The 24,660-nt window shown below is 36.3% G+C and overlaps 12 protein-coding genes across 12 annotated transcripts, besides 1 other annotated feature; 9 read left to right on the plus strand and 3 right to left on the minus strand. All coding sequences in view use genetic code 12, as the record gives it.

The window, feature by feature from the left end:
- Window positions 1–528: 528 nt before the first annotated feature.
- On the plus strand, window positions 529–1,137 carry OCA6 (protein-tyrosine-phosphatase; the record flags this gene model as incomplete). The annotated part of the gene is made up of 1 exon (XM_709914.1): window positions 529–1,137. The coding sequence occupies one exon, from the start codon at window positions 529–531 to the stop codon at window positions 1,135–1,137; it is 609 nt and encodes a 202-aa protein (XP_715007.1).
- A 2-nt stretch (window positions 1,138–1,139) lies between these two features.
- On the minus strand, window positions 1,140–3,575 carry DOA4 (ubiquitin-specific protease; the record flags this gene model as incomplete). Its single annotated transcript, XM_709915.1, has 1 exon — window positions 1,140–3,575. One exon carries the CDS (start codon window positions 3,573–3,575, stop codon window positions 1,140–1,142), a length of 2,436 nt encoding a protein of 811 aa, XP_715008.1.
- Window positions 3,576–4,450: 875 nt separating this feature from the next.
- On the plus strand, window positions 4,451–5,643 carry CSK1 (mitogen-activated protein kinase; the record flags this gene model as incomplete). Its single annotated transcript, XM_019475185.1, has 2 exons — window positions 4,451–4,732; window positions 4,801–5,643. 2 exons carry the CDS (start codon window positions 4,451–4,453, stop codon window positions 5,641–5,643), a joined length of 1,125 nt encoding a protein of 374 aa, XP_019330730.1.
- A 392-nt stretch (window positions 5,644–6,035) lies between these two features.
- Window positions 6,036–6,443, plus strand: CAALFM_C114020WA (uncharacterized protein; the record flags this gene model as incomplete). The annotated part of the gene is made up of 1 exon (XM_709917.1): window positions 6,036–6,443. One exon carries the CDS (start codon window positions 6,036–6,038, stop codon window positions 6,441–6,443), a length of 408 nt encoding a protein of 135 aa, XP_715010.1.
- Window positions 6,444–6,752: 309 nt separating this feature from the next.
- CAALFM_C114030WA (uncharacterized protein) lies at window positions 6,753–7,760 on the plus strand (the record flags this gene model as incomplete). The annotated part of the gene is made up of 1 exon (XM_709918.1): window positions 6,753–7,760. The coding sequence occupies one exon, from the start codon at window positions 6,753–6,755 to the stop codon at window positions 7,758–7,760; it is 1,008 nt and encodes a 335-aa protein (XP_715011.1).
- Window positions 7,761–7,919: 159 nt separating this feature from the next.
- Window positions 7,920–10,223, plus strand: CAALFM_C114040WA (uncharacterized protein; the record flags this gene model as incomplete). The annotated part of the gene is made up of 1 exon (XM_709920.2): window positions 7,920–10,223. The coding sequence occupies one exon, from the start codon at window positions 7,920–7,922 to the stop codon at window positions 10,221–10,223; it is 2,304 nt and encodes a 767-aa protein (XP_715013.1).
- Window position 10,224: 1 nt separating this feature from the next.
- Window positions 10,225–13,596, minus strand: CAALFM_C114050CA (ATP-dependent 3'-5' DNA helicase; the record flags this gene model as incomplete). Its single annotated transcript, XM_709921.1, has 1 exon — window positions 10,225–13,596. The coding sequence occupies one exon, from the start codon at window positions 13,594–13,596 to the stop codon at window positions 10,225–10,227; it is 3,372 nt and encodes a 1,123-aa protein (XP_715014.1).
- A 402-nt stretch (window positions 13,597–13,998) lies between these two features.
- Window positions 13,999–15,507, plus strand: CAALFM_C114060WA (17-beta-hydroxysteroid dehydrogenase-like protein; the record flags this gene model as incomplete). The annotated part of the gene is made up of 1 exon (XM_709922.1): window positions 13,999–15,507. The coding sequence occupies one exon, from the start codon at window positions 13,999–14,001 to the stop codon at window positions 15,505–15,507; it is 1,509 nt and encodes a 502-aa protein (XP_715015.1).
- A 227-nt stretch (window positions 15,508–15,734) lies between these two features.
- Window positions 15,735–15,926: a long terminal repeat ((chi-1a) Long terminal repeat (LTR) associated with the transposon Tca10; about 192 bp long, 11 copies per genome).
- Window positions 15,927–16,111: 185 nt separating this feature from the next.
- Window positions 16,112–21,568, plus strand: CAALFM_C114080WA (snoRNA-binding rRNA-processing protein; the record flags this gene model as incomplete). Its single annotated transcript, XM_709923.1, has 1 exon — window positions 16,112–21,568. The coding sequence occupies one exon, from the start codon at window positions 16,112–16,114 to the stop codon at window positions 21,566–21,568; it is 5,457 nt and encodes a 1,818-aa protein (XP_715016.1).
- Window positions 21,569–21,794: 226 nt separating this feature from the next.
- Window positions 21,795–22,176, plus strand: CAALFM_C114090WA (uncharacterized protein; the record flags this gene model as incomplete). The annotated part of the gene is made up of 2 exons (XM_019475186.1): window positions 21,795–21,797; window positions 21,859–22,176. The coding sequence occupies 2 exons, from the start codon at window positions 21,795–21,797 to the stop codon at window positions 22,174–22,176; spliced, it is 321 nt and encodes a 106-aa protein (XP_019330731.1).
- A 415-nt stretch (window positions 22,177–22,591) lies between these two features.
- YPT52 (Rab family GTPase) lies at window positions 22,592–23,257 on the plus strand (the record flags this gene model as incomplete). Its single annotated transcript, XM_709924.1, has 1 exon — window positions 22,592–23,257. One exon carries the CDS (start codon window positions 22,592–22,594, stop codon window positions 23,255–23,257), a length of 666 nt encoding a protein of 221 aa, XP_715017.1.
- A 221-nt stretch (window positions 23,258–23,478) lies between these two features.
- RPL4B (60S ribosomal protein uL4) lies at window positions 23,479–24,570 on the minus strand (the record flags this gene model as incomplete). Its single annotated transcript, XM_709925.1, has 1 exon — window positions 23,479–24,570. One exon carries the CDS (start codon window positions 24,568–24,570, stop codon window positions 23,479–23,481), a length of 1,092 nt encoding a protein of 363 aa, XP_715018.1.
- Between the last annotated feature and the right edge of the window lie 90 nt (window positions 24,571–24,660).

Genomic DNA, 24,660 nt, shown 5'->3' on the forward strand with positions numbered 1-24,660 from the left:
CATAGTTTCCAACTGTGGCGACATATCACAAATTTCAATTAAAGATGCCGTGACTAATCGGACTAGTGTGCAATAGCTCTTTGATATAAGCCATTAAGCATGAAATAGCTAAACCCACCAGCAAATCTCCTTGACAAGCCATTACTTGCTTCAATGTGGGAAAGACCAACATTTGCGGTGCAGTTGGCTTTGTTAGTCACACCAAAGAAGAAACAAATCTTCGTGCTTCCACTCGTTTTTGAAGTTAGTTGTTGGTGTGCCTACCATAATTAAATCAATATCATTATATAGCCTTCAAGCGTTAAAGAATCTCTATCTTTCCACTTTAACAAACTAATATTTGCATTTAGTATAAAGTGTTTTTTTTAGCACATTCGTGAAGAAACCACAAAATTCCTGTATATAAACATCACCGTAAGCTATGTTGATTTGAGATCTTTTGATATACTAGCAAAAGAACAAAGTAAAGCCAACCACAGAAAACTGGTTGACTTGAAAGCTAAGTACCGCATACCAATTTTGATAACAATGTCACAAATTGTCCCTGAGATTTATGTACCGCCTCTCCGATTTAGTATGGTTCAACCCAGTCTATATCGAGGTGCATATCCACGAGAAGTCAATTTCAAATTTCTTGAAACTTTACAATTGAAAACAAACATATCTTTAACTCCCAACCCAATCACCAAAGAAACTGACCCGGAACTATACAATTTTGCCAAAGAAAATCAAATTCAGCTAATTCACCTAGAGTGTGCACAGTCAGGCAAAGGTAAAAAGAGAGGGGTGCCCCTAGATTACGAAATAGCTATACAAGGATTAGAATATATCATCCATAACCAATATCAACCCGTTTATGTTCATTGTTATAATGGTGGACAGGTGACGAGCTTAATGGTTGCTTGCTTGCGGAAACTACAATTCTGGTCGGCAATTTCAATCTTTAATGAGTTTATTAATTTTACAACAAATATCACGGTGAATGATAGGAGTTTTGTTGATGGATTCCACGGCGAAATACACATAAATCATGACGATAAAGTCGATTGGTTATGGGTTGGTGTAAGTAAACATGTGGTGGGACACCACCCCAAGTTTCAATTTATTGACAAAAATAAATCTATGAGTTCTATTTAATACTATATTCTCTGAAAGAATAAACAATAGGCATTCTTATTCAATACATCATTTGGTGATTTGTTGAAAGTTACTCTAGAATCATCAAAGTAACACCAGTTTCTTGCTTTCTTTGAATCACTACTCTTATGTACATAAGCAGTATAGTGTCCAGTAGTTAAATTACCATAATGATTAGCCACGCCAAACAATTTGTATTTGAAAGGCGGTACTTGGCTTCTAACTGGGAAAGTACTCAAAATCTCTTTTTCCCTTTCTATAGACATTGAATTGTTGGCACTGATGGTAGAGCCAACATCCGGCCAATACGGAGTCATGTCCAATTCTTCATTCACAGGGTAAGTCACAAAAGTTTCCAATTTGTGAAATCCACCACTGGCGGTCATTTTGAACCGCTTAAAATTTATTATCAATACTTGGGGTAATCTAGTAATTGCAATTTTCTTTGTCAGTTTGGTAAATTTTTTACAATTGGGACAATACCACTTGTTATTATCATCAAGCAACTCTGTTGTCACAAATTCTTGAAGGCATTCATCCAAAGAAACTTTCATCAGTTTGTTTAGTTTCTCCGGGATGGGTAGTGAAAGTATCGAAAACGCATTATAAGTTGTTGAAGTAAATCCACATTCTAAACATTTCAATTGGGATAAATATTGCCCTTGAAAATAGTCAACAATTATAGAAAAATTTAGTTTGAGGTACCTCTCCCATTCTATAGTGGAAGCTAATCTGACAGGCAATATTTCTCTATTTTTTTCCTGCTCAGGGGTTAATTCAGTGATCATCTTTCTTTCCTGTGGGTCGGCTATGGTCACTTGATTGAGATCCTCATGGAGCGCATCCAAAAGAAAATTCAAAAACTCAATACAGTCTTGTTGATCAAAGGAAGCAAACTGTCGAGCCGGTGACAACGAACCCATTATTTTCTTAAACTTAGAAGGACTGAATGAGCGTCCATTGTTGTTAAGCATACTCAATATCAATTCAACAAAACTGGTTGTCAACATTCCCTTTGTCCCTAATTTATTGTTCACGTTTATATGTCGTTTGTATGAATGGTCCGAAAACGATTCAGTTATCGTGGGGAAAAAAAATGAAGTAAGCTGTGGAGTCGCAGCCAAACATTGAATAACACAGTTCATATAACATGAATTTCCCAAATTGACCAAACCAGTGGCATACAGTTCGAGAAATTGTGACTTTTTCGACGAAACAGTAACATCTTTAGCTGTAACATTGTTTGGCAGCTTCCCATTTGACAGCAAAGGTTGCAAAGGAGGCGCCGGCGAATTGGGGGTGGATGAAGTCGGAGTTAAGGGTAACTCAACTTTGGGTGACGAGTACACTGTAGCAGTACTTTTTGGTGGTATAGAATCAAATTGCTCGACTTTCTTTTGAACTGGTCTAATATAAGCACTGTTGTTCTCATTTGCAAGTGTGACTTCTGAAGGCAGACTCTCTTTTGAATTCGAAAGATAATCACTAAATGAAGTTAAGTACCTAGTTTCTTCCTTTAAACAGTCTCCATTTTTGATCGAGCTAGTCTCTAAATAATCTGCACCGAGAGTATGGTACCAATTCAAAATTCCACCCGAGAGAAACAGCGGAGCTATCTTTAATCTCGAACTGATGTATTTATTATTCAATAATATCCCTATCAAAGAAGTGAATGGGTTTTCCTTTTCTAGTAGATCTAGTATTCCGTAAAGTCTCTCTTTTGACGTCGAGCCATAGTTATAATTATAGACAACAATCAAATCAAACTTGTTCCGAATTAAAAACATCTGAAATTCTTCTTCCGACAATGATACTCTCAATACTTCTTCCAAATCGGAATCTGTTGAAGATTCTGGTAATGATTCAATTTGTCGTGGTTCTATATTTATCAAATTATCAAACTTGATATGGTTGTGTAAATAATCCTTCTTTGGTCTATAGTCTATTAACAACACATGTTTCTCGCGAAGCGTCCTCTCGAGTTCAACAGGTGTTATCCATTCGCGGTATATTAATTCTTTCTTGATCTTGGTTGCTGGATGTGTTTTCTCTCCGCTCAAAGACTTGAATCTATTAATAAGGGGATCTTCATCCTTTTCATCGTCGTCATTTTTGAAATACCCTAACACCTTTTTAAAGTTGCTTGCTTTCTTTCGAATAGATTGTTGTATTCCGTTGTATATGTCGGCAGTTTTGGAATTCGATTTATCCTTCATAACGGCTATCAATTGAATGATGATCATGTATAGTGCATATGCTACCTCATAATCACAATACCCTGTAGCCTCCAAATTGTTTACTTGTTTATCAAATAGTTTTAGTAGATCAAGTTGAACATTAAACAAAGACTTGAAACTGTCATGATTCTTTTTGAGTAATTCAACCAATGCTCTTGAAATGTTATCTAGTTCCGTAGTCTCTTTTACCAGATTTTTCATCTTCAAAGAACAAAAGTTAGAGTTGGTGGTAATTTAGTTTGGAATCAGAAAGTGTACGAAATTATCGCCATCATCAATAATTTGTAATCAGTGCGAGTAGATATTTCCTGTGCAGGATTTCCTTTATTTTGGCTGAGTTTTCCCTCCGATATGGCTAGCATTCCCACTTTGTTGTGGAAATAAGATATGGCCTGGCCATAGAGAAATGTGTTTTCGCAACACAACTAAAAATCACCATACATTCATTGCTATACTATTTGTAAACTGCATTACAACCGAATTTGATAACCATATGATATCTTTAATTTTGTGCTTTCAGATGAGATAATGATTAACGTGAAGATGGAAAAGGAATCACGTGTACTCTCAAAATTGTGCTTCTGAAGAGAAATGAGAATTATACGTAAGAGAATAAAACTCAAAATAAAGCTAAATCTGCTTTGACATTATTTCTTGATTGAATATCATATGATGCTAAATAGTTGCAAAATCTGTGATTTCAGAGGTACTCGGAAATATGAATAGTGCATCTGCCTTAAAAAATTGCACACAATAAAGATAATGGGTCCTGGCTGTTCAAGCAAAAGTTATGTTTTCGTGACACTTCTTTGGCAATATCGAAAAAGTGTTTGTCCTCTTACCCATAGCGGTACAACTGGTGCAAGTTTTTTTTTAAATGTAGGTTTATTACCATAATTAACTTATTTCCAGAGCGCCTAATCCTTTCAATTTTTGATATGTTTTCAACCTTTTCTCTCTCTAATTTTTTTTTTCTTGTTCTACCTTTTTGTTAGTATTGCAATCCTCGTATCCATATCAATTTGAAAACTTTGCAGCCGCCAAGCGAAATCCATCATTTACACTATCAACAAGAAATGGCTACACTCAAAAACAAAAACAATCACCTTAAAGCATGTTCGACATATACCGATAACGAAAATCACTTTTTAGTCGATTCGAGATACGAAATTGTGCGAGTGTTAGGAAAAGGATCATATGGAGTCGTTTGTTCAGCTATTGATACGAAAAGTTCAGTCTCAGCGATGGAGCACAAGATTGCTATAAAGAAAGTAACAAAGATTTTCAACAAAGACATCCTTCTAATCAGGGCAATACGAGAGCTTAAGTTCATGATGTTTTTCAGAGGCCACAAGAATGTATGTACATGAAACTTTAAACTTTGCAACTTTGTTTTGCGTTTCATTTTACTAACATGTGTTGTCAGATTGCAACTTTGCTTGACTTAGATGTTGTATATGTGAAACCTTATGAAGGCTTGTATTGTTTTCAAGAGCTAGCCGATTTAGATTTAGCTCGTGTTTTGTACTCAAACGTCCAATTTTCAGAATTTCACATTCAAAGCTTTATGTACCAAATTCTTTGCGGACTCAAGTACATCCATTCTGCTGATGTAATACATCGCGACCTAAAGCCAGGAAACATATTGGTCACCACTCAAGGGACTTTAAAAATATGTGATTTCGGCTTAGCACGAGGAATAAATCCTGTATATTTCAGAAACCGCTCAGCTGTCATCACAAACTACGTAGCAACACGCTGGTATAGGGCACCCGAATTAATAATGTCCACTAAAAACTACACAAAAGCAGTTGACATCTGGGCTGTGGGTTGTATTCTTGGTGAATTGTTCGGTAGAAGACCATTATTTCCTGGTAAAAATCTGCACGAGCAAATTCATGAACTATTCAAGATAATAGGCAATCCCCCAATTGAAACCATCAAAAAGTATAACTGGAAAGTGGAAGGACTACTTTGGGTAAAGTATCGACCGGTTAAATGGAAAAGCTTGTATCCATTTGCTCCCTTGAATGCATTAGAGTTGTTAGACAGCCTTCTACAATGGGATTACAAAGCAAGATTAGAAGTTGAACAAATACTAGAACAAGAATTTTTCAAGAACTTGCGAAACGTTCACGAAGAACCATCAAGCAAGGCAATTTTTGACTTTAGTTTTGAGGAGAAAGGGAAAAGTATTCCACAATTGAAAGAGATACTTGAAACGGAAGTAAGAGTATTCAAAGAGATTTCTAAAACGGGAATAGAGTGAGGAGTTTGTGGGAGTATTAAGTCTTACATTTTTTTGTGGGGCAAAGTTTTAGTGGGAAAGATTGCAAAAACAAATATGACAAAATTAACATCCAACTACAAACCATAGTTAGATCAGGAACACAAAACGATCTGAACTAGTTATGATTTCACATGAAAAAAAAAAAACGAAAGAATACTACCGATCCCCGAGCTTTATAGTGATGTTATAGCGACACAAAGAGCTAGACCGATAACAAGCGACATCCCGAGGAATAAACAAGCATTTTGCCCATAAAAAAGTATATAAAGCTTAGTTGTTTTAACACATTTAGGACTGGAGATGTAGAAATTGTTATACATCAAAAACAAGATTAAAATAACTGGTTCCAACAAATAGCCCAACTCACATAAATGCCAGTCGAAACCCACTCAGATTTTCAAGTTATTAAATTAGTTGTCAACGTTAAAGGAAAAGAACCTTTTGATGTTCCAGTCAAAGGTGCAGACAGCATCACTGTCACGATTCCAGGTGGTGTCAAGTATCACATGACCATGCACTTTCAAGTCAAGAACAAGAAATATGAAGACCTCCGTTACATTCAAGTAGCTAAGAAAGCGGGTATCACCATTAGAACCAGAGAATTAGAAATTGGTACTTATGAACCATCAGAAGAAACCGTTTACACTAAAGACTTTCCAGAAGATGAAACTCCAGGCTCTTGGTTGGCAAGAGGGATTTACTCTTGTAATTCGACATATTACGCGGGCGATGAGGAATTGTTTTCTAATGACTGGAATCTCGAAATAGTTGCAAAGTAATAAGTAGTGTAAATACTTTCTTATTTTCAATACACAAATATTTATATTATGTCAAGAAAAATCCAGAAACCTAAAACTGCGAGATCACTTCCTTTGTGTGGATTGATAGTTGTGTAGGGGATGTGTATTGTTGGTAATCTAGTAGATTACAAATGGAAATACCGGCTATCTACTATTTTGGTATGAGGAAGCGCGAACGAGCTTTAGTTGTCTGAGGCAGTGTTAGGAAAGATAGCGATAAAGCTGTGTTCTGCTGTTCTTTCTTTTATTTTGTTACTAACAACAAAGTTACACACCATACGTTACAAAATGAGTATTCGTCCTGCTACCCACGCAGGTTCTTGGTATAGCAACAATCCTACAAAATTAAAGAACCAACTTGATCAGTTTTTTGCCAAGGCAAGATCATTGAAAACACCCCTTAGTGGCGAAGATGCCAGCAATGGCATTGATGGCGCAAGAATACTCATAGGCCCCCATGCTGGATATACCTATTCTGGTGAAAGATTGGCAGAATCTTTTAATGCTTGGGATACCTCAAAAGTCAAAAGGGTGTTTTTACTAGGCCCTTCTCATCACGTCTATTTCAAGAACCATGCATTACTCTCCCCCTTTGAATATTACGAAACACCGTTTGGCAACATTCCCGTGGATGTCTCTACCATTAAAGAATTGTTAGATGAGCAATGCAAACACGGACCTGTTTTCAAGTACATGTCTGAAGAAATCGATGAAGAAGAGCATTCTTTTGAAATGCATGCACCATTTATCTATTACAAAGGCGAAACAGCGATCCATGGCTTACCAAAAATTATTCCAATATTAATTAGTGGGATGGATGGTAAGTTACAAGAAGGTATAGTGAACTCATTGCTTCCATATTTGGACAATGAAGAGAACCATTTCATAATTAGCTCTGATTTTTGCCATTGGGGTTCAAGGTTTGGCTATACAAAATACTTGTCATCTGGAGAAACTACTTTGGATACGTTGAGTGATAATATCACATCGCTAGGTAGTTTGCACCGACCAAAAGGGTTGCAGATTTACAAATCAATTGAATTGCTAGATAAAATTGCCCTTCAAATTGCTACTAATGGCTCCTCTGCTGCTTGGTCTAAGTATATTGATATCTCCGGTAACACTATTTGTGGACAAAAGCCTATTCTCATTGTGCTTAAATTATTGGAAAAGTACAATAATAATTCTTCACTGCGAGGAAATACATTTAATTGGATCGGCTATTCTCAAAGCAATCCAGTCCAAAGAACGAGTGAAAGCAGTGTTTCCTATGCATCTGGATATGTTAGATTATGAATTAGCTAGAAGGGTAACCAGCAACGTATTGGTCACCAATTTCGTTTTCTTTTCTTTTCTTCTTTTGATTATGCTGCATCTGAGTAGTTTTTGTTAATTAGGCTTATACAGAGTTGATAGGTTAATGTATGGTTTTAGATAAGTAGGTTTTTGTTTTAAATGGATTTGGCTTCACTTATTTTTAGTAATCGCGTTAATACGTGTGCTGATATCTCTCTCCAGCTCCAGCTGAATTCTCTTTTTTTTTTCCCGTCGTTTCACAAATCAAATATAATTTGGTCCTCCCTATTTGTTATTCTTTTTTTTTTCAAGACTAAATTGAACAAAACCTTGACCTCGTCCACCCACCTCTTCATTATTATTTCATACAATACAATTGATATTCGAAAGATGAGTGACGGGAAATTGTTTACTAGATCAAAAACTACTGAATTACGCACTGAGCTTGAGCAAGCATTCAAGAAATCAAAACCTGTCGTTAGGGTTAAGGTGGTTCTCAAAAAAGTTTTGGCAAACATAATTTTAAATAACCATGAAGTCACAAACTTAATGAAGGATATTATCCCACTAATGAAAATTGATGATTTGGAGGTTAGAAAACTATGCTGTGAGTATATATCTACATATGCTACCACAAACCCAGATGCCGAAGATGCAATACCCTTTTTTTCCCGGTTTCACAGTGATCCAAACCCTTTACTACGAGTATTATCGTTAAAAACTATGGTGTCAATAAATCGGAAAGAGTTTTTAAATTTATCTATTACTTCATGCAAAAGACTGTTTTCTGATAAAGATCCCGACGTTAGAAAATCGGCAGCATACGCAGCTGGCCAAATTTATCAACATGATCCCGCTAGAGCCGAAAGAGAGGGTTTAATAGAATTACTTAATCAATCATTATACGACGAAAACTCCTCGGTAATTTCCAGTGCATTAGCATCATTAGGGACAGTGATTGAAAATAGCAAGACATTGAATTTGAAAATAGATAAAAACCATGCATTAACGTTAATAAAATTGCTACGTGCAACCAATGAATGGCAACAAACTTACATCTTGAATGCATTAATGTCATACACACCACAGAATGAGGACGAAGCTTTGAATTTGATTGAAGCAGTCTTGCCTTCTTTGCAGCACGAAAACTCCTCGGTTGTAATGAATGCGATTAAAGTGGTGATATACTATTGCAATTACGCAAGAAATCCAGAATTACGTTTACCCGTATTGCCCAAGAGGTTGGGGACGTCGCTTGTTTCTTTATTATCAAAACCAGCTGAAACTCAATTTCTCGTACTACGTAATGTAATATTACTATTATTGGGCAGAAAAGAGTTTGTTCATTTTGATGTTGAAATGTTCTATTGCCGATTTGATGATCCAATATATGTAAAGGACACTAAACTTGAAATTATTTATTTATTGGCAAATGAGTCCAATGTTGGCCTGGTTTTACGTGAACTCGAGGAATATGCCACGGAGGTTGACGTTTCCATGGCACGAAAGGCAATCAGAGCATTTGGGAATCTTGCAGTCAAACTAGAAAATGCAGCCGAACAGTGTGTTGAAGTGATTTGTGATTTGGTATCTAATGGAATATCCTATATTGTTCAAGAATCTGCAATTGTAATTAAAAATATACTACGCAAGTATCCGGGACAATTTGAATTTGCGATCAGTGAATTGATTAAACACTATAAGTTAATCGATGAGCCAGATGCGAAAACGGCATTTGTTTGGATTTTGGGACAATATTGTCAGAATATCAAGGAATCGAAATCTATTTTAGAGGACTTTATTACTTCATTTAAAGATGATCCGCTAGATGTACAATATGCCACCTTAACAGCAGTTGCAAAGTATTATCTAAAATTCCCGGAACAAGGAGAGTCGGTAATATTGCGAGTCTTGAAATGGGCAACAGAAGAGGTTGATAATCCAGATATCAGAGATCGTGGCTACATTTATTGGAGATTGTTGTCTTCGGAACATGCCAGTGGGCCCAACGGAGAGTTTCAATTGAATACTAAGAAAATCATATTGAATGATAATCCTGTAATAACATCCGAAAATGACAACATCAACCCTGTTATTTTAGAGGAATTGGAGTTAAATATAGGGACGTTGGCTTCTATTTACTTAAAACCAGTACAGACAGTGTTCCGATTATCAAAACACAAAGAACTTCCATATAGTCCTGCTCTTCAACGAAGGAATCTGTTTCATTCGGGGGTGGCTACGCCACAGCCCCAAAGTAGAAACCTGAAGGAACATTCTCCAGGAGCAGGTGCGGGAGTTTCCAGGCGAATGTCCTATAGAAGAACTAATAGTGATAATGGAAGTCAACGAAGCACCCACTTTGACGAAACCACAAACACTCAGCAACATATGCCAAGAGAGAATTTAGCACAAAAGTTTTCGCGTAAGGCATCATTTATTACAAATAGAATCAAAAGCTAAACTAAGTACGTCTACGTAGAACATTTAAAATCTGAACATTTGGTGAAAATCGAACAGTTGCATTCGCATACATTATAGTCTCTGTTTCCAATTCTGGAATGTCCGGTTCTGGACCTATAGGCAAATCATCTTTGAGCTGAGATAAATTCATTCCTAGAAATGATGCCAAAATCAACAACGCAGCTGGTCGTGACAGCACTCTCATTTGTTCCTTGCATGCACTGGAAACCACACATAAGGGACAACCCCACACGCACTTACAGTTTTTGACACGCGTGAAAGTGGCCCTGATTACTTCGTCTATGCACTCAAAACACTTGTAAGATAAACCGGTTCCACTTGGTCCTCCTTTAGTGTCATAAAAAACCAACCTTGCAGGTCTTACTCTGTGGCTCTGCCTTGTTGAAAACTCTTTTGCTGGTGATTTACACTCAGTTGATAATTCCGTATCAGCAGTTTGTCTACCATTTTCTGACGCTCCATTGATATAAACAGGTAGCATATTCATAATAGCATGAGAAGCCGCATGGATTCCACCAGCAGGTGAAAGCTTCTTTTCCTTTACAATTTCCAAAGTCTCTTGCGGAACATTCAACCAGAACCCTTTCGAAAAAGCTATTACAGGAGGGTTTTTCACTTCAACCACTTCTAGTATTTCCTCACGCCTATTCACTTTAAAAAACCCAAATACCTTCATGGTGATTTTAACCTTTCCAGAAAAAACTGGTATATCCAAAGCCTTTGGGGCATCAATAGGATAGAGTGGTTTCACAAATTCGACTTCTTCTGGATCAACATCAGTATAATCTCTCTGCAGTGTTGTCCAATCAACATTGACTCTTTCCACTTTTGCATAAAATTCTTTGTCGTTAAACTCTTTGACAAGGTAGGGTTGTCCCTGGTGAAGGAATATTCCACCCTCATACAATGTGAATGTTGTTCTCAGAAACTCTATTTCTTCAATGATTATGTTTCTGTTGTTGGTGATGTCAACAACTGCAAATGCAGGTTCTTCAACTGCCCGTATCAGCACAACCTTGTGAGGCTTTGGGTAATACTTTGGATTAGTTTTGAATTTCCCATCAATGTCCAAAATCAAATTGGTTTTCAAAACATCTTCAAAGTCCTTTTTGGAACCACCAGGCATAAGCCATTTTATATCATCTAGTTCAATAGGTTCTTCATAGGCAGCACACTGTAAATGTCTTTCTAGAATCATTTTACCACATTCCATATCTCTAACCCCCAGTACACAGAGATCTTCGTAATCGTTCCCTAATAACTCATGTGGGTTTTCTAAATAGTATTGGTCTATTGGATTTTTGCCGGGAACGAATATTGCCAAACTACCATTTGCATTCTTTCTTCGGCCAGCTCGTCCAAACTGTTGATGTAGATTCAGTTTCAGCATAGGAAATCCACAAGTAATGACGACATCCAAATGAGACAAATCAATGCCCAATTCCAAAGCGTTGGTTGCCACAATAGCTCGGAGTTGCCCACTAAACATTTTCTGTTCAATGATCCTTCTGTCACTCTTACTGTACCCTCCTCTGTAAGCCATAATATCACTCTGAGTTATTCCAGAATTTTTAAATGAATTTTGTAACAAATGACGCACTTCTTTCATCAACATTTCACACACAACCCTTATAGGGCAAAAGACTATTATTTTCAAGCTGTCATTCGCAGTTACCAAATTTACTAGCAATTTAGCCAGCTCTGAAATCATACCCACTCGAGGAACATATTTATCAACTGTGTCTTCCTTTTGTCCACGTTGGTTCATCAATGGTGGCGGATTCCAAACTATCAATTTTTTTTCGCAACATGGACTACCATCTTGGTCGACATGAACTATTAATTCATTTTCTGGCAATGAGCAAACAGTTCTAAAATGAGATACAGGATTATGAATTGTTGCCGAACAAGAAATGTATTGAATAGAGTCGTCTCTCAGTAGCAAATTTTTCATTCTTGATAGTCGTCCCATAACAAAGCCAACATTGACCCCAAAAGTGCCTTTATATACATGCAATTCATCCATAACGACAAATTTCAATGCACCAAGAAATTCCTTCCAGTTGTTAAAGCTATGGTTAGGAAGAATAGACGCGTGTATTGTATCGGGATTGGTAAAGATTATATCGGATTCTTTCGAGATTTTGTCTCTTTCTTTGAAAGGTGTATCTCCATCGTATGTGTTGACGATAATTGGCCGACTTGATGCAGTTGGTAAGTTCTTTAAAAACTCTCGAAAATGTCTTATTTGGTCTTGCGCTAAAGCCTTTGTGGGGAAAATAAAGAAAGCAGTAGTGTGTCTTCCCTTCAATCCACTAGAAATATCCCATAAAATAGAATTTAAAACTGGAATTTGGTAAATTAAAGATTTCCCAGATGCTGTCAGAGTGCTTACTATAACATGAGACTTGTTCGCAGGGTTCAATAATGTTTCCAAAGCTCCTGCCTGGTGTGAATACAACCCGTCTTCTAAGCATATATTTTTGGTTTTAAGTAATGCGTCCTTAAGATCAGGATGCACATACAGAAAGGTTTCAGTCGTTAGCTTCCTAAAATCCGCAGGACGATTCCTGTTTAGTAATTGTGTTGATGCTATTTGGTCGCAGTAAAATTTTGAATTTTCAAGTATCTGAATCATTTCGTCTGTGGAAAAATTGTGGCCAGAATCTGTAGTAACACTTTTCTTTTCTTGCAACACCTCCACCATATCTTGTAAATCAGGTTCTTGAGGAATCAGTTCAGCTGCTTTCTTCAAAAGGCTCTTTTTCGCTTTTTCTTGGTTTTCGTATTTGTCAACAAATCTTTCCAACAATAGGATGAATTTGTCATTTCTGCTTCTTATCATGCTACTTAATTGAGATTGAGTTAAAGGTTGCAACAGAAATCTATTATCGCCTAAAAAAAGTCCACTTCTTTGATCGGATTTATAATCTCCTGAATCATTTTTTAGCCTTTTCCTGTTATTTGACTTTTTCATTTTCCCTATTCCATGCACCTTGGCATCTTGAAAGGAGAAAATTAATATTTGCTTTGAATGACGCGTCTGTTCATCATACTTATCAGCAATTGGTGTTTGATGATATCCACTCTGATCTACTTTTACTTCCTCAATAAAGGACAACATTATTTGGTTTTCATCAACATAATCAAAAAATATCTCATCTTCAGGAAATAAGTATTTAATTACAGCTAGGTCCAAGGGTGTTATGGAACTATTCAATTTCTGTAATAAGTCTAATGACGGCACGACACTACGTGAATGCGACGATAAAAAAGTCAAGTGAGTGTTAATCTCTTGGAAAATCTTTATACTTTGTTGGAAAAAAGGAATCCAAGGAGTTGAATTATTCATGCTTGGGAGCAAAATGCATTTATGATGAACCACCTGGTCGCCTTTGCGATAGTTAATTTTCTTGATTCGATGTGGTTTGTAATGCTTTTTTTTTTGTGTGTGTAATCCTTATTGTGAAAAAATTAGTTTCGGGTTTCTCGTTGTTTCCGATAATTTGTTTAAATTTCATTCAAATTTTAACCGCAGCAACTTAGCAACCATTAATACTTACTCAATTAGCCAAGCAATCAATTACTCAATAAATCACAAAAAAGCCGATATTACAAAAATCAAGGGGACATTATAAATACAGCGAATAATCCTGCGAACCCTTATCATTGCTATTCCCAAATCCACTTCTTCTTTCATTTTATTCATACAAACAGTGTAATAATAATCTTTTTCCAACTCAATTGTTAAACAATGCAAGCAGCTTTTTCCAAATTAAAACTTAAAAGTAAAGCTTCAGATATCCCTCAAGCGGATTCAGCAAGCACTTCAGGCAAACCACCTTCGACTAAACAAATTTACCAATCACGACAAAATTTTGGTGTGAATTTCGGAGCTTGTTTTGTTTTAGAAAAATGGATATACCATGAATTGTTTTCAGAAACCAACGGTGATGCTGAATTGGATGCTGTTCTGTCTTTATTCAAAAAGCTTGGTGAAGATGATACTAGATCCAGATTTGAAAACCATTGGAAAGGCTATGTTAATGATGATGATTGGAAATGGCTTTCTGAGCATCATGTTAACTCAATTCGTTTACCGATAGGTTATTGGGAAGTGGACGGTGGTGCTTATACATCTGGCACAAATTTTGACAAGTATAAAGGTGTTTACAAGAATGCATGGAAGATAATTAAAGATGACTTTATTAAGAAAGCATTGGATCATAAAATTTCTGTTTTGGTTGATATCCATGGTCTCCCAGGAGGTGCAAACAATTCCGGTCATTCAGGTGAGTCTGGTGCTGGAGGAAAGTTTTGGAAAGACGAGAAAAAACAAATTGCTATTGCTAAGATGATGGGGTGGATTGCTAATGACTTGAAATCATTTGATAACATTGCTGGTATTCAAGTAGTCAATGAAGCCGAATTTTCAGATCCAGCTAAAAAACAGTCAACTTACTACAGTGCCTGTATCACCGAAATAAGAAAGAGCGATAAGCTGGTCCCCATCGTGATTTCAGACGGCTGGTGGGCTGATCAGTGGGTTAAATGGGTTCAAGAAAAACAAGGTTCAGACGGATACATTGGTGTTGTTTTGGACGAGCATGTTTATAGGTGTTTCTCAGACGATGACAAGAAAAAGAAGCCTCAACAGATTATTGATGATTTACAAGGAGATGTTTTAACTAACTTGAATGACAACGGAAAAGGAGTTGATTTCATTGTTGGTGAATACTCGTGTGTTTTGGATCAGCAATCCTGGGATAATGATAAAAATGCCGATAGAGACGACTTGGTTAAAAAGTTTGGTCAACGTCAGTCTGAGGAGTTTGCACAAAAGACTTCAGGTTCTTATTTCTGGACATTCAAATTTCAGTCTGGTAATGGTGGTGAATGGGATTTCAAAACAATGACCGACAAGGGTGCTTTGGTTCCACCGCCAATTCCAAGTAACCAACCTCTGGATGATAAGTTTGAGGAAGCTTTGAATAATGCCTATAACGGTCATGTTGACTTCTGGAAAAATGAACATCCTGATGGTAAATTTGAACATGATAATTTCAAAGAAGGGTTTACTATTGCTTGGAAAGATGCCGATGCCTTTGCACAATTCGATGGTTCCAGAATAGGAAGAAAGGAAGCCTGGAAAAGATCCAGATTACAAGAGTTTGCATCAAGCAAGGGGAAACTGGATTTCCTTTGGGAATGGGAGCAAGGTTTTGATCAAGGTTTAGAAGGGTTTTACTCTGCATCAACATAATTTATAGCAGGTACTCAGAGGTTGTTTTGTATAATTGTCTACTCTTTTCATAATAATCATATAATCAAGATACAATAAAGAAGCAATCAAAGCTTAGATGTTAAGCTACACTAAAATATTTTTATGTAATTTCAATTTTACCAGACAACTATTTGAGCTCTATTCAGTGATAGGTCATCACACTTTTCCAGTATCCAGTATAGTACACATGAACAAAAAATGGTCTTTGTAAGGTAATACGTACTATAACAATCCCTATCCAGTGGGCACTACTCTTCCGTAATCGGACTATCGCCACGCCACTGAGACTCGGGTATAAATACCCTCCCTTGACGCCCTTGTCATCAACTACTTCTATAGGCTTTCTATATACTACACTAGAGCAAATACACGCTATTCAGCATTGCCTAACTATCACAGTCTTAGCCATACAACATATTTAATCTTTGTGTAATTATGCTTTTTTTTTCCTGTCTCCTTTGAATCTCACACTTCGCATCATCTCATCACCGATGTTATACGCTAACAAAAAAATAATGAAAAAAAAAAAGTGAAAAAATAACTCATCCTTTCGTATCAAAAACTCCAACAGTGAACAAACACCATGTCTAGTTTAGCTTCACAATTACAGTCAATCAATGAGAAGACTGCTTCTGTTGCTTTGGATAGAAAGCAACGCTCAAAGTTGCATTCACGATCATTAATATTTGATCCCAAACAAGCAGCAACTCAGGACTATGAATATATTTATGAAATTGCTACAGAAGGTCTTGAAGATTTATGTGAGTTAGATTCCAGATTCAATAAATTCAAACTGACATTGTTTTCTGAAACTTCTGTCAACTTGGATAGAAATTTACAAACAAAAGATGTTATTAGTCAATTGGATAAAAATATTGATGCCTTCTTGACATTAGTGGGGCCATATTATGGGTTGACATCATCTTTAAAAGCAGTTGAATGGCTTGTTAGAAGATTTCACGCAAATATCCATAATGCTGAGTTAATGATTTTAACTGCATTGCCATATTTCCAACATCCAGTATTTGTGAAGGTATTGAATGTGATTCCAAAACAAAACTTGCCACAAATATTTGAATGGCTTGTGGGATATAAAGATCAATTGAAAACACCACCTGCGTCGTCCATTCTTAAGGCATTTCGCAATGACTTTCACTTTTTCAACTTTTATAGTAAATTTTTGAATGACCAAATCAAAAATCACACTGTTTATAAAGAGCAATTGGTTTTCTATTTATCTAATACGGTACAACTTTTGGCCTCCTTTTCCAAGAACATTGAGGAGTTGAATGAAACTCATATTCCTGTTGTTCTTGAGACTACTGCCTTAATGTTATTACCACAGCAAAAACCCAAATACTCCTCGTCTATAAACTCAGACTTGAAGTTGACATCATATTCGATTATTTCTGTACTTAGCTCAATTTTCCCATTTTCCGCTGATATATTGAAGTCGTTGACTGTAAGCATATTAGAAGATGAGGATGCCCTCAAGGGATTTACCAAGCCAACTTTAATTGTTTTATCACAATTATGGAAGCATTTTCAAGGAAACTTGGAAGTCATTGAAGCCTTCAAGAATTTTAAAATTGGCCAACATGAATTGGGTGTTTTAGATGAATTAAAAAATGAAAATTATCAATTGAGTACTTTCATTATATTGGTTTTCATTTCGACTTTCCCTTCTAATGAATCGTACAAGTTGTTGCCTTTCATTGATTTGTCAAACAAGACAGTTTTTGAAATTATAACCAAGTTGGTTTTACAAAACTCAACCACACAGGAAGACTCAATTAGATCTAATTTGACTAAGATTGCCCAATCTCTAACCAAATCTGATCCTAAATTGTTCCAAACAACTCTTGAAAGTGAGAACTGGAAAGTAGACGAGTTAGAATTGAAGCTCATGTCTGTACTTGTTGAAAGCAAGAATGACGAAGCTGAGTTTGATGCAGGTGATGAAGATAATGCAGTGGAAGATATTGAAATTGTAAAGACTGTCGATTTTACTAAATTGCAATCTACTGCTAAGAGTTACTTTAATACAGAATACGATGAAGAGTTTAATTTGGTATTAAAAGAATTGAAAAGTGTTTTGTCCGCATCCGATGCTAAATTACACGTTTCTGTCATATTGACATTTTTGCAAAAAGTGTTTTCAACTCCTGAAGTGGCATTGACATTTGCTTTCCGAGTTGCATTAACTCCTGCAGTCCCCTTGTCTATCAGATTATCGGCCATCAAGAGTATTAGAATTAAAATTAAAAATGCTGCAAATGGTAAAACTGACTTTTACTTGTTGATCCCACTTATATTATTGGCATTGTTTGATAATTCAAAATTGATTAGATCGGGATTTGCTCAACTCTTACGATTAGTCATTGAAATTAAAACTAAACTTACTACTGGTGCTGCCTTATTTTTGGAAAGAGAGATTTATGGGTCTGTTTCTGATAAGAAATACCCAACTCCTCATGACTCCTTGTTTCTTTGCAGTTTGTTGAGTGAAGACAATGTTAAGGATACTGTATTAGACCCATCAAGAGTCATCAATATTTTATTTGACAGCATTTTCAAAGCAAAGAATGGGAAATCAAAACCAGGAAAGTACTTCAGATCATTTATCTTCACTCAGTGGTCGTTGTGCTCATTGCCAATTGTTTTAAAAGCAAATGCTTGGAAAATTGTGGCACAAGCTAACAAAGCAGGAACTGACGATAGGTTCTTTTTCTTGGATGGAGACATTGAGAATTATTTTAGCAAGCGTAACGTTTGGATTGATCAGGCATCTATTGCTGGCATTGCATTCTTTGATAATGCCGAAGTCTCAGTTGTTGGTTTAGTTGGTGGTGTTGCTTCAAATGATAAAAATAGTAACACAGAGAGTGAATGGTTATGTAGAGCATTGGAAAATCCATCAGGTAATTTACAGATGACAGCTAATAATCGTGTTCTTGAAACTTTTGACACATTCAAACCAATTGAGTCAAGATTGAAAATTGTCAATAAATTGGTAGATATATTGATCAACGATGATATTGTTGAGTTTGATCCAATGGCAACTTTACAAGAATTAAATATTGACCGCAATTTATTCTTACAGGCTTTGACGAGTGTGCAAATTGGTGATCAAATCCCAGAACAAGGTATCGCTAAAAGAAGAAGAAGGTCTTCAAACTCTACCAAGCAAGCCATGGTGCGAGATGAAATTAACAACATGGCATCTGGACACTTGAAGAAGCTCACATTTTTGTTAGAAATATTGGAATCTAGTCTTCGAAAGAAAAGAAATGTTGCTGGCCCTGATTTGCTAAAGGTGTTATTCAAAATTTTGACTGACTTGGAATACTTAGGGAACGATGGTAACTTGCCTGTTCTTTATGCCCAAGAAACATTAGCATCTTGTATGCTTTTGAATATCGTCAATTTAAAGTCGTCATCTAAGGAAGTCAAGTTTGATTCTAATTCAATCAGAGCAGATTTAATTGTTAATTCCATTAGGGCATCACCATCACCTCAAGTTCAAAACAGATTATTGTTAGTTATATCAGAGTTAGCATCTTTGGCTCCAGAAGTAATCTTGCATTCGGTGATGCCCATCTTTACATTTATGGGTGCTCATACTGTTAGACAAGATGATGAATTTTCTAGCTCTGCGTTGCAACAAACAGTTGCAAAAGTTATTCCTGCATTAGCTTCAAATGGATTATCTCCTGTGAATAATGAAATCGAGTTTTTGTTGGCTAGTTTTGCTACTGCATTCCCACATGTTCCAAGACATCGTCGTGTGAAGTTGTTTGTTTCCTTGACCAAAACTTTAGGCTGTGCTGAATCCATGCACTTAATTTTGTTTTTGATGGGTCAACAATATGCAAATAATGTTCATAAGAATAAAAATGGAGATTCGCAATCTGTTGTTGAGTTTGTGCATGGTTACATGAAGTCGTTTTCTGCCGAAGAACAACTTGCAGGAATTGTTGCATTCACTAAATTGTGGAATGATATACCCCTCAATCAACTTGAACCTGGTTCCGAAGAGTTTGAAGTTTTGAATAATCGCCCAGTTTTTGGCACCACAATTGCGACATTGGGCCAATCCGGTTTAGCTGTGTTGAGAAACGATTTGTTGCAATTTTTAGATGAAACTTTGAGTTCAGAAAATAAGCATGAGCTTTCTTCTTTGAAGACAAAGATGGCTTTGGTTTTAATTGATGATGAAGATAGCGAGGTTTCTAAGAAAGAACTGGTTTTAGATAAATTTAGAGCAATTACTTCATTTGCCTTGGCCAGTTTAGACACTTTCACAAATTCACATGCTGATATCAAGTTATGTTCTACATTGTATTCATTATTGGGCAATTTATTAGATTTGTTACCTTTGAATTATTTTATTGATTCAATTGTTGCTTCATTGGATGTCGATACTTTGTCAGATTCCTTGTCGATAAAAGTTGCTAGAAACTATGCAATCTTGGCAAGTAGAAAATTTGAAACCGAATTGAATGTTGCCCACTGTGACCAAGTTGTTATTGAATCCGTAATTAACAATTTGTTACCAATATTGATTAAAGGAATCAAGAAAAATGTTGATGTTGAGTTGCAACAGGCTTACTTGGATACTTTTTCCACCATCGTTAATAAGTTTGGAGCATCAGGTACTGAATTTGCGCTGAGTGACGTTTCTAAAGTTCTTATTGAATCTTTGGGTATCGTTACTACAGACCGTGGTTTATTGAATGAGCAACCCGAAGTCATCATTGCTTCCATTAACGCAATTACAAGTATTGTCAATATCTTGGGAGTTAAGACACTTGGATTGTTCCCTAAAGTTGTCCCTCCCGCCCTTAAAATTTGGGAATCGACTAACTCATTGGGGGATAAGGAGAGTGCTAAATTATTGCAAGGTTCAGTGTTAGTTTTATTATCGTGTTACATCAAAAAGATTCCTGCATTTATGTCAACTACGTTAGAAGCTGTTTTGCTTACTATTTTGTCAAGTGATTTGATTGATAACCATATCAGATCAAGTGTTTTAGATTTGATTGTTGACCACATGGATTTGGCTCAAGTTTTGAAATCCTTATGCAACGTTTGGCTTACCAAGAAGTTTTACACAAATGACAATTCTGGTAACATTGGTTTATTCTTAAAAACTTTACAAGCTACAATAAATAAGATGGAGAAGAAGCAAGCCACAACTCAGGCAACATTGTTTATGAGATGGCTTATCAGTGCCTTTGAATTCAGACAGTATTCGGAAGACAATGACAACAAATTTGATAACAACACCATCCATAGATTAGAAAGCTCTTTCCATGGATGTGCCATAGCATTTGTCATGAAATTGAATGATAAGAGTTTCAGACCGTTGTTTGCAAACTTGGTGAGATGGGCTGTCGATGGTGAAGGTGCCACCTTGAAAACTAATGAAGTGTCTAGGTTGTTGGCATTTTTCCGTTTCTTCAACAAATTGCAAGATGAATTGAAGAGTATTATTACTTCATATTTCTCATACTTGTTAGATCCAACATCGGCATTATTAAAGAGATTTAGCGAAGGTAGTCTTGTTGCAACCAATTTAAGAAGAATAATTTTGATTGGGTTGACTTCTTCATTCAAATACGATCAAGACGACTACTGGTCACAACAAGGAAGATTTGATAGCATATGTTCTCCATTATTGAGCCAATTGTCCAATATTGAGGATTCCATTGGTAAATACTTGGTAAAATCAGTTAGCACATTTGTTACAGATGTTTCCTCAGACGAATACAATGAAACGTTGGTCCACGAGTTGATCAAGTATATTTCTAATGCCAATGAAAATTCTGCTGCTACCAAGATCTGGAGTATTCGTACATTGAAAACGATTTTCCAGAAAATGGGAGAGCAGTGGTTATCTTACTTGCCAACCTTGGTTCCATATATTGCAGAGTTATTAGAGGATGACGATGAAGAAGTTGAAATGGAAGTTAGACGTGGTTTGGTTAGAGTTATTGAAAATGTTTTGGGTGAACCATTAGATAGATATTTGAGTTAAAAGTAGGGAATGTAGTTTTTGTTAGTAAACAGTTGATATTGTTAGTCGTGCAATTTTGTTCAGTGGAAAGAATCTTCTATCCGATTCGATGGGAGAGAAATGGTAGGAATTGAGGGAGAGTAGAAAAAAGCTGGAAAAAAGAAAATAGGACTGAAAGAAAAATTTCACTACCATTTATATTTTTACTCTAGTATCCAATTTGAATACCGTCAACTGAATTATCAAAATGGTATGTTGTTTCAGAATTCAATAAAGTTTATATAAGAACTCATTACTAACAATTGACGTAGTCCTCAATACTCAGATCTGCTAAATCTTTACAACCATTGTTCGATAGAGTTTTGGTTCAAAGACTCAAACCAGCTACCAAAACTTCCACTGGTATTTACATCCCAGAAAAAAACCAAGAGAAATTGAACCAAGCCACTGTTATTGCTGTTGGTCCAGGTATCACCAATACCACTACTGGTCAAGTTATTCCAGTTTCTGTCAAGGCCGGTGATAAAGTTTTATTACCTTCATTCGGTGGTAACCCAGTTAAAGTCGGTGAAGAAGAATACTTGTTGTACACCGACAAAGAAATTTTGGCCAAGATTGAAGAAAATTAGATTGAGCTAAAAAAAAGAATCTGAGAGATATTGGCATATATAAGATAAGTCATTCTTGTAAATAATGAAAAAAAAAATATAAGACTTATATTTATTACCTGTTTATACTTGTAGATCTGTGCACGTGACCTCTGTCTTGGGTTGAGTGGAATAACCAAGAATTAGTAAATCAGAAATTAATGAAAATGACAAGCAAATGTTATTATGTGTGTGTTGTGCGAAGCAAAAAGGAATCAAATTTGAGAGGAATCCCTAATCAGCAAAAAAAAAAATAACTTAAGAAAGAAAATCGTGTAGTTCTTGCTCTTGTTGATTAAAATACAAAACCTACTTTGATAGAATCAATTTATCTTAACTTGTCTAATATATTGTATACCTTCACCTCATCTATTTATTCCAAGTTAAATTTATTTTCATGTCGAACAAACAATCTAACCAACGTTTTGCCCAATTCAAACTTGTGCTTTTAGGAGAAAGTGCAGTTGGTAAATCATCTATCGTACACCGTTTTGTCAAGAACACATTTGATGATATGAGAGAATCGACTATAGGTGCAGCATTTTTAACACAAACAATAACTATACCGGAATCCGAGACGACGATTAAATTTGAAATATGGGATACTGCAGGACAGGAGCGTTACAAGTCATTGGCACCAATGTATTATAGAAACGCCAATGCTGCATTATGTGTTTATGATATAACTAGTCGTAGCTCATTTCAAAAAGCCCAAGATTGGATCAAAGAATTGAAAAAGCAAGCTCCAGAAGGTATTGTTATTGCTCTAGTTGGGAACAAGTCTGATTTAGACGATGAAAGAGAAGTCGAATCAAGTGAAGTGCAAGAGTATGTTCAAGAGCAAAATAGCGATGGCTGTTCTATAATTACTGCTGAATGTTCTGCTAAATCTGGAGATGGGGTTTTGGATGTATTTAACAAAATAGGAAGAGCTTTACCTGTGGACGAAGTTATAGATGCTAGTAGATCAAGACAAGGTGCTGGTGCTGGAGGAAGAAGACCAGGAGGTGTTGATTTGAATAGACCTAGAGGTCAAGTAAATCAAAGCAACTCTTGCTGTTAGAATTTGATATAGTTATTATTATTCATTAATCATTATTATTCGAGCTTCTATTTTTACTTGATCAAAGCGAGTGCATGAACAAACATCTTCTCTTTCAACAGTAATCCTCTATAACACATTACACTACATTGGACACTAGATGACAAAAAAATGAAGATAAGGGAATTAAAAGATATATATTTTAAAAATAATTCATACACAATATACAACTTTTAACAATTCTAGTTTTTCAAAACTTCAGCGAATTGACCTTTAGATGGTTTAACTTTAGCTTGTTCAACCTTGGCAGAACCAACTTTTTCAGCAGCGTAAGCCTTGGCGTATGGGTTCAATCTCAACAAGACTTGTTTGTTCTTCAATGGGTTCTTCTTCAAGACGTGAGATTTCTTTTGGGTCTTTTCACCAGCTGGTCTAACAACGGCTTGGACTTCAGCGGAGTTAATCAATCTGGTAACATCAGTGTTAGAAATGATGTTAGATGGCAAGGTGTAACCAGATTTGATTGATTTGGTGGAGTCAGAACCGTAGACAGAGTCCAATGATTCGAAAGCACCTTGGGTCCAGATGATGAATCTACCCAAGTGAGCACCTGGAGCCAATTGCAACAAACCCAAGTGTTTGACAGAAGCGGTTTCGACACCTGGAACGTTTCTCAAGGCTTTAACAATACCGTTGTCTTGAGCGTAAACAACCAATGGACCTCTTCTTTGGGTGAATCTTCTACCTCTCAATTTACCTTTACCGGCTCTCAATTTCTTGGATTTGATAACCTTGACAACATCTTTGTGGGCACCAACAGCCTTCAAAACAGCAACGGCATCCTTGGTTTTGGTGACGGATTCGAATTCGTTAGAGACAACCAATGGTAATTCTTTAACTTGTTCAACTCTGTGACCTCTAGCTAAAACCAAAGAAGTGACAGCAGAAGCAGCAATGGCAGAAGCGGTGGCATAACGTTTTTCGTTATGGTTAACTTTGACATTCCATCTTCTCCAAGTCTTGGTTGGAGCAAACATACGACCACCTCTACACATGTTACCAAAAGCAGCTTGACCGGAACGGTGAGTACCACCACCACCAACTCTTGGAATTCTGGCAACAGCTCTACCGGTACCCCATGATTCAGCAGAGGTTTGGTGACCGGCATTTTCAGCGACAGCGTAAGCTTGTCTCTTGTTTTTGTTAACTCTAACAAAGACAGAGTGGACTAAGTCTGGTCTGACTGGAGCAGCGAAAACAGCTGGTAATGGTAATTGGGATGAACCTTGTTCACCTTTAACGGAAATAACAGAAACTTGTGGTCTTGATGACATTGTAGTATAATGATGATAAAGAAAGAAAGAAAAAAGAGGAAAAAAGAAGAAGAAATGATGGGTACAGCTTTGAAATAGTGAAAAATTTTT

The sequence above is a fragment of the Candida albicans genome, chromosome 1, assembly GCF_000182965.3.
Source record: "Candida albicans SC5314 chromosome 1, complete sequence".
In the NCBI taxonomy this organism is placed as follows: Eukaryota; Fungi; Ascomycota; class Pichiomycetes; order Serinales; family Debaryomycetaceae; genus Candida; species Candida albicans.